The 17,565-nt window shown below is 38.2% G+C and overlaps 1 protein-coding gene across 34 annotated transcripts in view; it reads left to right on the top strand.

Annotated features, from left to right (window-relative positions):
* MPDZ (multiple PDZ domain crumbs cell polarity complex component) overlaps nt 1-14,786 on the top strand; it is a 184,785-nt gene extending 169,999 nt beyond the window's left edge. For 31 of the 34 annotated variants that reach the window (XM_070052001.1, XM_070052077.1, XM_070052031.1 and 28 more), the window contains 11 exons: nt 596-679; nt 826-1,019; nt 2,006-2,153; nt 5,263-5,349; nt 6,129-6,219; nt 7,121-7,164; nt 8,050-8,172; nt 9,426-9,530; nt 10,093-10,205; nt 11,443-11,566; nt 13,418-14,786. In XM_070052001.1, the coding sequence (XP_069908102.1) occupies nt 596-679; nt 826-1,019; nt 2,006-2,153; nt 5,263-5,349; nt 6,129-6,219; nt 7,121-7,164; nt 8,050-8,172; nt 9,426-9,530; nt 10,093-10,205; nt 11,443-11,566; nt 13,418-13,564 (1,260 nt within the window). In that variant the 3' untranslated portion in view covers nt 13,565-14,786. Of the gene's footprint in view, nt 1-595; nt 680-825; nt 1,020-2,005; nt 2,154-3,162; nt 3,637-5,262; nt 5,350-6,128; nt 6,220-7,120; nt 7,165-8,049; nt 8,173-9,425; nt 9,531-10,092; nt 10,206-11,442; nt 11,567-13,417 lie in introns of those variants that run through there. The other 3 variants (XM_070052085.1, XM_070052052.1, XM_070052091.1) reach the window with 2 other exon arrangements.
* Nucleotides 14,787-17,565: the final 2,779 nt, after the last annotated feature.

The following is a 17,565-nucleotide window of genomic DNA, read 5'->3' as shown; positions in this document are numbered from 1 at the left end:
TTCTGTCTGTTTTGTTATATTAAATATAAAGGCTGAGGAAAAAAATGTATTGCTCATTATTATTTTTAATTTATAGAGCAAATCCTTAATGGGGGTACTGGGATTTTTACTTAATTAAGTCAATACTGACTCAGTAAGATTTTGTTATACTTGTGAGTGTGACGTTTAGATTTTGAAATGTTTCTGTCAGCTCACCAGTGCTTTTGGTTTGGATTTCCTTTTTAATGGAATCCACACCACATTGGTCATGTGTTGAGAGGAATCTGAACAATTGGATGCTTTGTAGACAAAATTTTGTAAATGTCAAAAGGTAATGTAGCTCTATTATATGTAGGCATAGATAATTTATATATTTAAAATGTTTTCTAAATATCCCTACTGTTAGAAAAAAAAATGTACAAACTTTTCTGAGCCATTTAGCAGAAAGTGAGTTGTCAGACATTTCCTTAAATGATGTGAGGTTACCGGCAGGTGGATCCTGTAAAGATCAGGCCTGCTGGCTGTCTATAAAAGTCCCAGGTGTTTGGACTCCATTTCAACTCTGTATTGCTAGGGAGAATGGAATAAAGCATGGGTTGTTGTGTTTGGCTCCCAGGGTGCCATTATCATCCATGAAGTATATGAAGAAGGAGCGGCATGCAAAGATGGAAGACTCTGGGCTGGAGACCAGATATTAGAGGTACAATGCACTTCCTTGTGACCTTCAGAAATCACAGCAAAAAGGCCACTGGTTCTTTGTTGTTTCCTTCTCCCTCTTTTCCCTTCCTTTATTTGCCCTGTTTAACTCTCCTAGTTTCTCACTCTCAAGATCCCGTTTTGGTGCAGGTGAATGGGATTGACCTAAGAAAGGCCACACATGATGAAGCCATCAATGTCCTGCGACAGACGCCCCAAAGAGTGCGCCTGACACTCTACAGAGACGAGGCCCCCTACAAGGAGGAGGACGTGTGTGATGCCCTCACCGTGGAGCTACAGAAGAAACCCGGCAAAGGCCTGGGACTAAGTATTGTTGGGAAAAGGTGTGCCTAAGGATGATGAACCCAGTGACCTTGTGGGAATGAGTGATTACATTCTTGTAAGGGACTGATAGTGGAATTGTTGGCAATGGCTAGTATCCTCTGCGTATCTGTCCTTAGCCCACACACAAGGGGATGTGAAAAAGACCTAAGTTTTGAATTTTTAAGTTAGTATATTGGGGGTTTTGAAGGTCCGCAACTAAAATCCATTTGGTATTTTTTGACTGCCTGTTGCATGCCAGGAAATACATTCGGTTCTGGGGAACTAAGACAAATGAGACATAATTCCTGACCTTGAAATTTCACAGTCTGCTGGACTAGAATTAAATATATTCTTGCAACAAACAAATGTGTTGATGGGAGACAGAGCACATTTTAGGGGAACCAGGGAGGCAAAGGAGAAAGGGACCAAGTGACTCTATTTAAGAGAAATAAAGGAAAACTTCCGAGAAGGGAGCTCCTAGGGCTGAGGCTAACAGTGATAAATGGCATTTGATGAACTAATGGGCCAGTTGAAGGATATTCTTTAGAGAAGGATCAGCATGAATAAGAACATGCATCAGCAAGGAACCCAAAGCAGGAAGCAAGGCATTGGGGTGATGGCAGATTCGTGACTGCACATAAATTCAATACCTAACTTATTTAAATATTTATGTATAAGTACATTTACAAGCTATAGAAGTCATTTTCTACCTGTGTGGTCCATAAAATTGGAATAGTAGTACCCACTTCTATTTGCAGTAAATAGTTGATAAAGAGTAAACATGCTTATTAAAGGTATTTTAAATGTATGAAATACATGACATAAGCTGGTATTTATCACAAAATATAAATCTAATAATGTTGCCCCAGTGTCATTCAAAACCATTAAACTTTCAAAGTTATAAAAGTAGAAGTGAAAATTGTGGTTATGAAAAGTTAGCTTGCCATTAAATAAGCGTTGCATTGGAGTTGGGGAAAAACAAAGCTGAAGTTAAAACCGTTTGCAGGAATGATACTGGAGTGTTTGTGTCAGACATTGTCAAAGGAGGAATTGCAGACGCAGATGGAAGACTGATGCAGGGAGACCAGATATTAATGGTGAATGGAGAAGATGTCCGTAATGCCACCCAGGAAGCTGTAGCTGCCTTGCTGAAGGTAAAAACCATGTGCCATAAATAATATCGTGTAAAAGTTTGGGAAAACAGAGAAGATATCATTGTGCTGTTGTAGCTAAATTACTACTGAGTTATGTTTATTTGAAAAATCATCTCGAATAAAATATATTTGTAATATATGTGTCATTGATGAATTTCTAAATAGTGAATTTGTGATTAGCTGTTTATTTTGTTGTTATATACTTAGTGGTAGTGAGAGTTATGAACTGAATGAATGTAATATTAGTAGGTCTGTTATCTTTAAGGTAAGTATTATGTGGATCTTTCCTTGAAAGAAAAGTATTCAGATCACGAGAAGCAAAAATATCAACCTCCATCCCCCCATATTTATTTCTGGATTTATTCTTATGACCTCTTGCTGTGTGAAGACTCCCATCCTTGCCATGGGTTCTGTGTGAAAGGCGGCTGTCAGTTGGCAAGAACTGTCAGTGGGGACATCTCAGTAGACAAGAAGGGTGTGCATGGTAACTCTGAAGTTGAATCTCTCTGACCTCTCCTGACCCAGCCCCTTACCTTCTGGGCAAACCAGGTTGGGCATCCTTATGTCTTCTCAGAGATGAAGAATATGACAAAGATTTTAGCCTTTTGACCCCTAGAAGGAAATATTTGGTCCAGATCCTATTCTGACTTAACACTACTAAGCTATTAAAGTTGACACTTAAAACTGGGGTTAGATGGCTCATCGTTACACCATGAATGTAACTTAATGCAGATTCACCTGGAAATACCTTCACAGGGAATTAGTCCAACAGTGATGAGTCTCCCATCCCTAGGTGTCATTCTGTTTACAAATTCACATTCCTGCGAAGAAAAATCTCCATGAAGAACCATTTTCTGATTAGAAAACCAGAATCAGACTTATTTTAAAAATAAATTTCAAAGTACAGAACAATCACTGAAAAACAGTGCTTAGCACTGTAGACACACTCTCTCTCATGGAGAGACACACTCTCTCTCACTCTCTCTCATAGTCTGATCTTGACTTTCAGAGGGGACTGGAATTTTCACAAAGCTGCTACCTGCAGTTCGCGTCCTGGCTGCTGCATTTCCAATCCAGCTCTCCTCTATGGCCTGGGAAAGCAGTAGAAGATGGCCCAAGTCCTTGGGCCCCTGCACCCACATGAGAAGACCCAGAAGAAGCTCCTGGCTCCTGGCTTTGGATCAGACCAGTTCTGGCAGTTGTGGCCATTTGGGGAGTGAACCAGTGCATGGAAGACTTCTTTCTCTCTCTCTCTCTGCCTCTGCCTCTCTGGAACACTGCCTTTCAAATGAATAAATAAATCTTAAAAAATAATAATAATTTTAAAGATGCAAGTGATTTGAAATGATGTTCAGGACAATTATATTAACATGAAAAAACATGTAATCAGTAAAAAATAAAAGTAATGTGTTTATGATGTAGACAACCATGTAAAATAACATTTTACAGTTTTTCATAATAATTATGAGAATTATTGGAATTATGATGTCTTTTTCCTCTTTTTTTTTAAAGAAGGGCTTACGAGGAATGACACTTTTGTATTATTTAGATTTATCTTATTTATTTGAAAGAGTTACAGGAGAGGTAGAGACAGAGAGAGTCTTCTATCCACTGGTTCACTCCCCAGATGGCTGCAACAGTTTGAGCTGAGCCGATCAGGAGCCAGGAGCTTCTTCTGGGCCTCCCACATGGGTACATGGGCCCAAGCACTTGGGCCACCCTGCTGCCTCCCCAGGTGCATTTGCAGGGAGATGGGTAGGAAGTGGAGCAGCCGGGACTCAAATGGCACTCATATGGAATGTGGACATCAAAGATGGTGGTTAAGCTACTGCACCACGATGTCCCATGAATTGCTTTTGTAATGGAAAAATTTTGTTCAAAAATTTTAAAACTAAAACTCTTGAAGTTTGAAAAAATACAGGTAGATAAGTTACATTAAATTAATAAAGCACACATTAAATAATTAGTGTATGGATTTGTTAACCTATGTAGATATGAAAACTTAAAATATAAAATAAGTTCAAAAAGAGTTGGATAAGTTCCAGGCCTTCCTAAAGCCCAAACCAATCAAACATACCAATTTATGGATGTTACAGTTAACCTTTCAAAGTTTGGTCCATGGCTGACATGTTCCATAGTAATGCACTCCTCAATACCCAGGAGAAGCACTATAATATCAGTGCTCTATATTTATGTTAATACTGCTTTACACTGGACACTGTCCTAAGCATTGCACATAGATTATTTAATTATACCAACAACCTAAAATATATACATTTTTAAAAAGTAGAGTAAAAGGCTTATGAAGGTTAGAGATGCATTCTGATCAGTAGCTAGTAAATGACTGAATCTAGATTTAAAACAGTGTGTCTTATGCCAGAAGCCCAGTATTTCAAACACTTCTTTGTGCCGCTTCCATATTTCACTACAGAACATTTCTTGCATGCCTGTACAGGGCTACAATGAAATTGTTTTGGGGGAAGAGAGAAAATAAGAGAGAGAGAGGATCTGAAGTACAGAGTCACCTGGACTCAAACCAGCCACTCTGTTAGCATGTCATGTTAGCATGTCAGGCAGAGGCTTGACCCACTCCTCCATTTCATCTCACCAGCAATATATAGATTTAAGTATTATATAATAGGTCTATTCAGATATGATGTGGACGTGAAAGTTTGCCCAATTATCTGAGAGCTTCTTATATTGAATACCGAAGAAGTAGTTGTGGTAGAGGTGGTTTTATTATTTCTGTTAGGATTTTTGATTCCTGAGTTATTTGGTTCTTTTGGCTTATCTCAATCAATATGTTTCATAAGGTAAGGGCTCACTTCTCAATTTCTCTTGGCCTTGGTAGAAATAGTCTGCCTATCAGTCATGAAATAATAGGCTTGATCCTGGAGATTGCTGTTGCTGCTTGTTGTTCATACTGTTTTTATGAGTTTTAATGCGTTTTAAAAAGCCATTTTTCCAGAAAGGATTGAAGGTGTCCATGACTATGGAAACTATACAAAATGGCGCATTTCAAAAATTCAGTCTTGAAGAATAAAACATATTCTTAAAGATGATTATAGCATTTTGTTTCCACATTTCCATAAAACAACCACTGTCCCAGTGTTCCTTAGGCACAGTCACCTTGGAAGTTGGAAGAATCAAAGCTGGCCCATTTCATTCAGAGAGGAGACCTTCACAAAGCAGCCAGGTGGGTAGGTGGTGATGTGGTCCACGTGCCAGAGGAATCCATGGCTAGCCCTTAACTGTGAGTCTGTGCAGGGTCATGCACTCAAGTCTAGCTCTCTGGCATGCAGCAGAGTGACTGGGATGTAGATTTGAGACAGGGAAGAGTGGAAGATGCAATCGGACAAGTAAGCCAGATGTAGCTGTTGAGTTAGTTTATGAATTATTTTAAGATACTTAATTTCAAGCATTCTTCTTTTGGATATGATTCTTTGTCCTTAATCTCAAATGTTAACCACTAATATATGTAAAGACTACCAAGATAGCATTTTTAAGTATTTTATAACAAACATCAGCCAGTATTCAAGTGAAAAAACTGTAGTTTCTCATCACCAAGAATAAATCAATGGTGTTAGAATATTTCAAGTTTCATCAGTCTGTTATTAAAAATCCCTTAATTTCTTCCTTAATTACTAACATTTGTTTCCTGTTGACTGACCCAGTTTATGTTTAAGTCCAAATCTTTGTACCACTATACTTGTTTAAAATTAGTTAGATTGCAATCAATTTCTTGTAGCCTTTTTAGCTTCAATGAATTTATGTCATTTGACAGGTTCTTCCTTAGAAAAAGAAAATCAATAGAAACTATGTTTAAATTGCCATGCAAATTATCAAATGCCACTGTTGCTTAACAGGTACTTCTCTGTGGATACACTAAAAGAATTGAATTCTGCTGGGAAAAAAGTGGTGTTTAGGGGGAATTATCCCTTTGAAAACTTCCTAACATAATTGCTATATTTGTAGGTAAGTGAAGGCAGCTTGTCCTCTTTCACTTTGCCAATTTCTGGAACAAGTACATCTGAGTCACTGGAAAGCAGCTCAAAGAAGAATGCATGTAAGATTGGCTTAATATTTTAAGCATAATTTGCTGGTTTGAATGTTGACTGTCAACTTTTTTTTTAAACCTTATTTTCCTCTGAGAACTCTTAGCACTACCCCCAACCAAAACATCTTATATCCTAATAGAGGTACAAAAATGTGTGTCGGCAAAAATTCTGAATACTGTGAAGCTGAACTTATGGCAGCTTTTCCCAAGTGAAATTTATAAGATACACTAAATATTAGACTCAGTATCATATACTTTTTTTCTTACTAAGCAGACTGCTGTATTCGACTTTACTTTTTTTCTCTGTTTAATGTAACACCAGTAAATCAGAGGATGTCACTAAATGAAGCCTTCATTTTTCCATGAAGAGTGCAAAAATTTTGAGAAAATGAATGTAGATCCTCCTGTGTTTTAATTACTTGAAATCATGATGCAGAGAGGTTTTTGGCTTGGTGCATTGGTTGAGAGTTGTTCAAAATGAAGAAACTAACCATATGGCAGTCTCTGTTTGCAATGTGACTAATATTCTAGAAATTTAGGCACTTAAGACCATGGATTTTTTTTTAATGCATCCATGATTTTATTCCTCTCAGCTGTGCACATGTGTCTCTATCCAAAGCACATTCTGTCCTTGACACATTCAAAGTGGATTATACAGTTGTATAATCAGTGCTTAAAATGAGAAGGGAAAAGAGGGATAGTATGTATGTTGTTCCAACTGAAGAAATGAAGAATTCCTATGTGAGTCAGATCTAATCACATGTACTATTAGTACCTTTGAGCTCTTCCTTTCAAAAAAATAGTAAATGAAGAAGACACTGTTTAGTCCCATTCAGCTCCTTGTGTTGACTAAATAGTCAATTAACAAAAAGTGCTCTGCTAACAATATTTTATATTTTTTCCTTTACAGTAGCATCTGAAATACAGGGATTAAGAACAGTTGAAATAAAAAAGGTAAACTTGGGGGACAGGAAACTATAAAAACTCTCAAAATTTCAGAGAATCTTTATGCAATTTTCCTGTTAACTGTATTACTGCCTTATAGGACCCATGTGAAAAAATAGATATAGGTAGTGTTTACAGTAGTTATACACAAAGCTGGCTTGACTAAATTTCCTAGTCATAGTACCTCATTTGAAAAGAAATTTGCTTATATATACTATATTATATTAGAATATATTATTATATATTTATATGGATTTCCAAAAATTGTCGTCAACCCAACCCATACAAAACAGTGTTGTACCTGACTTTCCCATACTCATATATGAGCCTTCTCTTTCAGTAGGTACTTCCCAGTTCTCAGATTCCACACAGGCATGCCCAGAGAGAAAATAAAAACAGCAATGATTTGTTGAGCCTCTGCTATGTGCTGAACCCCTTAGACACTTCCTGCCATGGTCCTGTCGTTTAAAATTCACTGCAGCCATCTGGATGAGCAGCACTGTTAAGTGCGTTGTGAAAACAAAGACCTAGGGATTTATTGAGCAGGATGGGCTTTGTGCAGGTCCCAGCATTTGTTAGGTCTGGGTTCTAGACTTCAAACCTCTCTGATTCCAGAAAGTGTGATCATCTCACTGCATGATTTTGCCTGCTTTCTACAATCGCACAACATGGTTTTCATTTAGCATGCCTTAATTCCTTTTACTTCCTGAATTGATGTTTGTCCCCCCACAAACCACACTAAGGACCCATGTCAAATAAAGTAGGGTGGTTTTCTTTAGCTTCATTTTCCACCCTCACAGAGTATCTGGGCTGCCTGTAGAATATTGTACCAGGGAATAAACAGTCAACTAAAAATATCACTTTGACTAACATTTTATCTCTGTTCTGTGACAGGGACCTACTGACTCTCTGGGAATCAGCATTGCTGGGGGAGTGGGCAGCCCTCTGGGTGATGTTCCTATATTTATTGCCATGATGCACCCAAATGGAGTAGCAGCTCAGACACAGAAACTCAGAGTAAGTTTCACCAAGAGCCATAGTAGCCCTACCAAATCTAGCCCAAGATTTTTTTTTTTTCATAAACCCTGTGAATCTGGCCGCCTGTTGCTAGGCAGTTTTAAATGTCTGTATCTGCTTTTAAATCAGTGACTTCAGCCCTAGGAAGACTTTCCTTAAGTAAAAGATAAAAAATATTAAAAGAAAGGAGAGAGTGATGCTGTTGAGTGCCAATTTGCAAGTAAATGACATGAGAAGAGCTATAGTTGTCTCTCCATGTATGGTTGAAGTTCTGTGGAACACATTAACAGAAACAGTATTTTCAGAACTTTAGTATGAAGTGAAACTTTTCCTATATATGTTTCATTGGTATAACTGGCAATTTAATTTTGTTAAACTGGGAAGTATTTTTTGCTTTGGTTATAGATTTTGCAGAATTTTAATGTAAATATGACTTACCATCTTGTAAAACCATGCAAAACTTGCTTCGGAGCACTTTGGTAAACTACCCAGCTCTAAAATCATGAGAATATTCTATGACAGCCACTCAGTCTCTCCCCGGTAACAACTCTGAGTGGCCTCATGCCACAAACAGGGTCTCCGAGCACAGCCACATCTTTAAATAGTATCTATATTGGGAATAGTTCAGTCTCCTTTGATATCTAAATTTATGCCTGGCACTTAAAAACTGATTGTACACATAGAACAAGGGTCAGCAAACCTTTCTCTAAGGACAGATAGTGAATATTTCAGGCTTTGTGGGACACAAGAGTCTCTGTTGCAATTACTCAACCCTGCCCTGTAAAAGCAGCCAAATAAGCGTGGCTATCTTCCAACCAGACTTTATTAACCAAAACAGGCCATGGGCCAGGTTTGGCCCAGGGGCTTTAATTTGCCAATTCCTGACTTAGAGTCACATCCAATGATTATAATAATGTCCAGAGAAACTCAAATTTCCAAATGATATCAATATTTTATTCTTTTACTAGAAAGTAATCTCTTACCCAGGAAGAACGAAGAGAAGGGAAGAGTGGTTTTTCTCCCTCTCCTTTCTCCTGCCCTTGGTGCTGTGGAACTCAGTCGCTGTGAGCAGATTCTTTGTGTGCTAGCAGCTGCTTGCCCTTTTTGGAATTAGTGCTTTCCTTGCTTGTGTTTCAGTGGCTGGTGGTGGTATGTATGTCATCTGCAAGGTGGACAAGGAAAAGACTGCTTGGGTCTCAGGAGTGCCGCTCTGTGACTGATGTAGCAGATGGTGCTCTCTCTCTCCGTTGCAGGTTGGGGATAGGATTGTGACGATCTGTGGCACATCCACGGAGGGGATGACTCACACCCAAGCAGTCAACTTACTGAAAAGTGCTTCTGGCTCCATTGAAATGCAGGTAAAAATTTTATCCCAAAGCCTGATCAGGTAGCTTGAGAACATGTGAGTGTTGATGTTAAAGCTTTAAAAGTGAGTAAATGTCCTGCTATTATTTAATATTTCCCTTGATTATGAGTGATCAAATTGAGAATTCTGAGAACATATGTATGAACCATTTCATAACTTTTTTTCCTGAAGCATTTATTGCTTCAGATATCTATGTAAAAAATAATACAGGGCCTCAGCAGTGAATGATGAATCATTACAATTTTAAGCAGTGTGAATAAGTGGGTTTATTCGAAAGATCTTTAAAAAATAGTTGCATGTGAGTCCATATTTTAATGGCATCAAAGAACTTTGTAGAACTGAGTTAGTAAGAATATTTTTACTGTCAGAACAGTTATGAGGCCTCTGGACATTGTAAAATTTCTTTCTCTTTGGTTATATTTTATCTTAACCGAAATGATTAAGTGAACAGTAAAATACACTTTTTCATCCAAATGCTTTTCTTAAAGGAAATTTGCTGCTGTCTTCCAGGCCACATGAACCTGTGTTTTTTCTCTTTACATTTCTGTGCACAGGTGGTTGCTGGAGGAGATGTGAGTGTGGTCACAGGGCATCAGCAGGAGCCTGCCAATTCTGCTCTTCCTTTCACTGGGCTTACGTCTAGCAGCATATTTCAGGATGATTTAGGGTGAGCTCATATATTATAGCTGGTGTATCTTTGGTCCCTTATGAATCAGATCTTCTGACAGTTGCATTCTTTGTCCCATGTTCTTAACATTCACAAAGAGACGAATTAATGGATGAAGCATGAAATACAAAAACCAAGTGCGTCTCAACTGCCGAATAACTATGGCATGGATTTAGCTAGTCAAAGGTAGATAGATAACATTATTCATAAATAGATTATGCATGGCACTATGTTTCCCATGTTTCAATTTTCATTTATTGGGGGAAATATTTTAGTTTTGCTGTCACCTCCCTGTGTGACATAAGCAAATGAAATCTACCCTTTCCAAATTTCCATCACTGCCTCCTCATTTAATATAAAGCACTTCACAGTATTTCACAGTATTGGGTAACATTCTTTGACTATAAAAGCATGGGGAAAATAGAGAGGGAAGAGAGGGGCCTTTAAAATAATTTCTGGCCAGCGCCATGGCTCACTAAGCTAATCCTCCGCCTGCAGCGCCGGCACCCCAGGTTCTAGTCCCAGTTGGGGTGCCAGATTCTGTCCCAGTTGCTCCTCTTCAAGTCCAGCTCTCTGCTGTAGCCCAGGAAGGCAGTGGAGGATGGCCCAAGTGCTTGGGCCCTGCACCCCATGGGAGACCAGGAGGAAGCACCTGGCTCTGGCTTCGGATCAGCTCAGCGTGCTGGCTGTAGCGTGGCCGTTTGGGGGGTGAACCAACGGAAGGAAGACCTTTCTCTCTGTCTCTCTCTCTCTCTCTCTCTCTCTCTTTCTCTTTCGCTAACACTGCCTGTCAAAAAAATAATAATTTCTAAGTACTTTGATGTAACTTTTACGTTGCTTATAATTAATTTTTCTCTCTGAGCTCAGGAGTACTGGCATGTAAGACTTAATGTGCGTCTTCTAAACTTTTGCCCTCTGATTTTAAACAAACTGCAGAAAGAAACAACTGCTCTATACAGTTAGAACATGCCGTGAATATGTGAGTTTACAGAAACCATAAATGAGTAGTAGAATTAGGGTGGTAACTAGGACTTCATTAGACTGTAAATTTAAAATACTGAGCATAGCATGCACTGACAGTGGAAGCATCGCAAAGATACTTGTAATATACTCACAAACAGTAACAGAGAATTATGCCAACTCTAGGCAGATGTCAGATAATCTAACACTTACAGATTCACAGATGCATATATATTTGCAAAACCCCACACCTCTTTTTCTCTTCTCCTTACTCTAGACCTCCCCAGTGTAAGTCTATTACTCTGGACCGGGGACCAGATGGCCTAGGCTTCAGTATAGTAGGAGGCTATGGCAGCCCTCATGGAGACTTACCCATTTACGTTAAAACTGTGTTTGCAAAGGTAAGCTTGCACATTCTAACCAACTGCTTTGCCCCGAAAAATTCATTAATAGTGGTCAGCAGCTGGCTTATTAGTTTATGGCCTGAGGTAATGCCAAATGGTTAACAGTTGATCATTTTCTTTCGAAACTCCCTACAGAAATAGGTCATTAAATATTTTTGTCCAGTTTGAGGTTTAGTCATGTTTAAAGGAAAATAGACTCAAATTGAAGCTCCGTGGAAACTCTTGACAGTATACATAACACTATTAATGAACTTTGTGGTTAGGAAAGCCCTTTTTTCTCCTTTGAATGCAAGTTACACATGATTGCTTTTGAAAATGAGACCTTTTAAGTATGTATGCCATAAAGAACTGGAATTATTTTCTTTGCATTTTTTGTTATGAAATATCAAATAGGCAAAGTAATGTACATCAAATACATACACAAATTAACCAATATGGCATTTATTTTACAAGTCTAATTCATTCAGTAAAATAGAAATCTAACCACTAAAATATTGGAGGAATATGAGCCACTCTGTCATCTTTAATCAACTATTTGTGATCAACAAAATCTGATTTTTTTAAAAAAAGAAGGCCACTTATATATAGTTGTAATTGTAGAGGAAGTTCTATCTTGAGAATGTTTAGAGTAAAAATAAAGATATTGTACCATTGGTGAAACTATTAAAATAATTTAAACCCACATAAATATTACTAATATGTTGTTAAGATATTTTCCCAAGAGCTACAAAGTTGGGTAAAGTTACCTACAGGAGAAAATTCAGAATTTCATAATTTTATGATGTAAAGGAGCAAGACAAATCCTTCAAATATTTCTTATAGGGGCTTTATATTAGTACTATGGTCCTTCAATCTATGGAAGCTTCATTCTATTTTGGAGGGAGGTAAATTTATTATTTCCAACCAGTTTAAAGCACTACAGCTACAGCAAGCTAGCTATGGGTTTAATTTATGAGTTTTTTTTTTCCTAAGCTATTGGTATATCCAAAAATATAAACAGCATTTGCCAGTGAATAGAAAAGTCACGCAGTCCTTTTCCTCAGCCTAGGAACAATTTATTTAAGGCATGCTAGTTAGAACATATTTTAAGAATTTCATCATTATAGATTCCTCATTAACTTTTCCATATTTTTAATCTTAGATATTTAATTGCATAATTGTATTCTATAAGCATGCCTTAAGATGTGGTTCTCTTTTAAACAGCAATGTGTGTGTTTAATCTTAATCATTTAGGCCCCATTGGAAATGAAGAAACCATCTACCCTTAGGAAGTAACAACTAAGACAGCTTGAACAGCATTTTCAAAGCCATAGGGGAAAAAAATTAGAATTAGCAGTAGGTTCTACATGCAGGAGTCAGGCCTTATCCTGCTCCAGTCAGTGTTTATGTGGGCTGGTTGCTTCTGCAAAACCTTGGGTTTTATAGTTCTGTCCTTGTCCTATAAAACTGCTTTTGTTCTGTCTTAAACCTTTGGCTTCTTTCTGTAGGTTTTCTTTGTAGGATAGAAAATCCTGCATTCTGTGAAATCTCTCCTCCTAGGCAGATTCCCAAATATTCTTTATTAATTTGAGTTCCTACCAACTGCTGTGCTGAACAGCCAAAAAACCACGCAGCTCAGCTATTGACTTTAGAATTCCCGCTCACATTAGAATCTCAGGGCTGAAACTCTTTAGGTAAAAGGGCTGTTTTGTGTATGTTCATCATTGCTGGTAGCTGCGGAACACCTGTGGAGCAGCAGGAGTACTGTGTGTACACACAGCAATTTACTTTCTTGTTTAGATCTGCTTCTGTTGTGTGGCTGTGCGGCAGCATTTGGGGGACATAAACAAGCCTACTTTGTAATTTCAGGGAGCAGCCTCCGAAGATGGGCGTCTAAAAAGGGGTGATCAGATCATTGCCGTCAACGGACAGAGTCTAGAAGGGGTAACCCACGAAGAAGCTGTTGCCATTCTTAAGCGGACAAAAGGCACAGTCACTTTGATGGTTCTCTCCTGAATTGCCTGCCAGAATTGAGCCAACCCAAGCACCCTTGTTCTCCCCTCAGAGTACAGACTGTGGAACTTGGCGTGTTGATGACTTTTCCTAATGTTAATTTGAGTTTTGAGTATTTTTCTCATACGGAAATGGTTTTCTTATAACCTAGTATCACCTTTTCTTTCCTCTTGCATTTTGTGAACCTAGACCCAGAAGGAGTATTTATTTGCATAGATAAATCCAGTTTTCCTTTTTTTTTTGGGGGGGGGATATATAAGATTTTATCATCACATGGGCAAAATTCTTATGTGCTAAACTGGTTAGTAGAGAAAGAAAAGTAAGTGTAAAGGTAACCAAAGATCTATGTGTTTAGCAAATTAGGTGAAAAAGAAAATATAAAATAAAGAAGAAAATCTTGGAGTTTCATAAATGTGTATCAACTTTGCAACCCACCTCCTCTCCACAGTAAAAAAAAAAAAAATTGTATTGAAAATCTTTTAAAATATTCCCAGCATTTAAAAGTTTTGAATATTCAAAATTGTACCTCCCCAATTATACAGTTTTCCTGCTAAAATTGAATTATGATTGAGTAAACAGCAAATATATGAAGCAGTTCCCCTAAGCTTTATAAAGAAATTATACATAATGCACATTTTGATATTCATTTTCATTTTTTGACCTTTTATAAAATATTTTCCTGTTGCTATGAGTAAAACAATGATACTACCCCATGTTGACTGTGGATTTTCCAAAAGCAACCATGCTGATCATGAAGAGACATTAAAGAATCTAAGAATCTTTTACTGCTGGTTTAACAACTAATGCAATACTAAAACTGTGTTGATCTGCTGTATAATTGGTTTTCAATTAGTATTAATCTTAATGACAGAGAAAAAAGCAATGCATTAGTAATTATTTTGGTTGTGTGCCATTAGTAAATTGATAGAAAAATTAAGGGGATTAACATAACTTCATTTCATTGCCTTATATTAACATCTTATAATACAATAGTTTAAGACTAAGGGAAACAGATGGAACTGTTTATTGCGACAACTGGTGAGGAATTATCATGTGTTCACTCCCATTTTAGAGCGTGAAACTCCTACATTAGAATATATAAAGTCACTTTAAATATTATCTATATTTGTAACAGAAGTAGTGTACAGATATTTTATTACAGCATTTTTGTGTAAATGAAGAATTAAAGTGAATAAATAAGAAGTTTCAGTGGTGCACAAATAAAGAAGCAGGCGTGTTTTTTTGTTTTGTGCTTTTTACTGGCAAAAAGGTTTATTGTATTGTTCGAGACTTACTTAAACTGGTTTTCATCATGTCTGACTGCACATATGGTGTCCATAGTTACAACTAGAGGAACTGTGGAAGGCGTCTTTATGAAAAGCCCAGTACATTTTTACCTCCACAACTTTTTCTAATTTGAGAGATTCATAAGTTCCTCCGGAGCAGAGGAAGATGTCTTCATAGGAGGAGAAGTGTTCTGCTTGTGGACGTCTACCTGAGTGCTGGCAATGGAGTAATATCACCAGTTATTCTTTTTGAGGAGTCAGGACCTATCGTACATTCAGATGGAAAAAAGTCACAATGAAAATTATTTATATTAATAAACATGAAAAGTCTGTTTGAATGTTGAGGAAAGAATTTGTGCTATTCCATAAGTTCTGCCCCATATTAGACAACAAACATGTGCATCCCTTCTGAATCACCTCATCTGTGAGATAATAGGTTATTACATGTCTAAATTTCTACTTAGTTCTAAAATATAAGAATTCTGTGATTCTTAGTTGCATGTAAGACGCATGGATAAAACTACATATTGCAGCAATTTTGTAAGCACATATTGCAACCATCATTGTAAATTGAGGTGCATTTTATTATCCCAGTGACAAATCCAGCTTCATAGTCATCACTCAATGTCCCTGACGGTGTGCCAGGATCATTTCATGGCAGGCTGCTGGAAGCTGAATTGCCCTCTTTATAAGTTTGCACCAGCAAATGTCTCTGGATTACATTCTTCAGCAGACTGTAGGAGGGAAGGTCAACCAACTAAATAGCTGGGAGTACCGCCCTAGAGAGCAGCCCAAGAAGTATCTCTCCAAGCTTCAACAGTAACCTGTAGACCTACAGCAATAGTTTTTCTGGGTGTAATTAGTAAAGACCATATGGTGAGAGTGAGCCCTGTCCCATCACTGGTTCCCTTATAAGAAAACCATGTGAAGACCCAAAGACAAAGGGAAAGTGGACATGTGAAGTTGGAGGCAAAACAAAACAAAACAAAATAATAAGCCAGGGAGCATAATGGCCACTAGACCCTGGAAGACGCAAGGAAGAATTTTTTCTTCAGGTTTCCAGGAGGTTGTGACTTGCTGACACCTTGATTGCAGATCTCTGGCCTCCAGAACTGAAAGTAAGTTTCTTTTGTTTTGAGCAACCCAGTTTTTAGTGCTTTTTTACAGAAGTCCTGGGAACTAGTATGGTATTTTAAGTATTTTTATATACTGAGCTACTAGCATTATACCTGCCCAGTAGGAGAGGCTGTTTGAATTGCTGTTCACTAACAACATCAAAACAATTGAAAGAGAAAAGGGAAGGAAAGAAGGTAAAGTTTGTGAGGAAAAGAATAGATTCATCAGCACTGGAGAAAAATAACAAAGCTTTAGCTTCACTTACTGTCTTCTGGAAGTGCAGGAGTTCTCTGCAGTGAACCTTGAGTTTAGAGACAGATGAGTGTCGGTGCCATGTGTGACTCAAGACAGGGTGTGGCCATTAATAGTTTCAATTTAACTGCTATTTCATTTAAGTCTTAGTGGAGAATGCCACAGATTTCTGTTCTTCCTCAGTGCTCCAAGAGGATAATAATAACAAGAGTGCTTCATGTCTGTCCTGATATGTAGCAGCAGGAGTACCAGGAAGGTGTGAGCAATCAGTAGAACCCATACATTGGAACCGTAATGGAGCTGGTCTGTGAAGAGTTTAAAAGTCACGGGATCAAGAAAACAACAACAGAGGGCTTCGTTTTTGGTTTGTTTCTTGCTAAGGATCTCAACAAAGCATATTTTGTTAGAAATAAAGAAGCAGGGGCCAGTGTTGTGGCATAGTCGGTAAAGCAACCACCCGTGGCACCAACATCCCATATGGATGGCAGTTCGAGTCCCATGTGCTGCACTTCTGATCCAGCTCCCTGCTAATGCACCTGGGAAGGCAGTTGAGGACAGTCCAAATCCTTCGACCCTTGAACCCATTGGGGGAGATCCAGAAGAAACTCCTGGTTCGTGGCTTTGGCCTGGCTCAGCCCCATTTGAGGAGTGAACCTGCAGATGGAAGACCTCACACTCTCTGTTCCTCCCTCTCTCTGTAACTCTGCCTTTCAAATAAATAAATCTTAAAAAAAAAAAAAAAAAAAAAAAAGGAAGAAAGAAGCAAAGGGATCTCTGTTCTGAGATACTGTTGTCCTATGCCTCTAGAGGATTGACTAGATATTGACTGAGAATGACACAAAGTGATTTAGTGCCATTCCTCACAACCCAGTAAGTAAATTGAGAGGTTGAAAAAGGATGTCTGAGGCTGGCACTGTGGTGTCGTGGGTTAAGCCACTGTCTGCAGTGCCAGCATCCCAGTACCAGTTTGTGACCCACCTGCTTCACTTCTGATCTAGCTCTCTGCTATGGCCTGGGAAAGCAGCAGAAGATAGCCTAAGTGCTTGGCTCCTGCACCCACGTGATAGACCCAGATGAAGCTTTTGGCTCCTGGCTTTGACCTGGGCCACTCCTGGCCTTTGTGGCCATTTGGGGAGTAAACCAGTGGATAGAAGATTAATTTTCTGTTTCTCTCTCTATCCCTTTCTCTCCCTCTCCCACTCTCCAACTCTGCCTTTCAAATAAATAAATAAATCTTTAAAAAAAAAATGTTGCCTGCAGGGAGAAAGAGTAAATAGACTTTCTTTTTTTTTTTTTTTTTCAAGTCTAAGTGTGGGAATGTCAGAACTTTCATCACCTGCTCTCAGCTGT

This window comes from Oryctolagus cuniculus, chromosome 1 (assembly GCF_964237555.1).
Source record: "Oryctolagus cuniculus chromosome 1, mOryCun1.1, whole genome shotgun sequence".
NCBI lineage: Eukaryota > Metazoa > Chordata > Mammalia > Lagomorpha > Leporidae > Oryctolagus > Oryctolagus cuniculus.
This window is presented reverse-complemented; position numbering and strand designations above follow the sequence as displayed.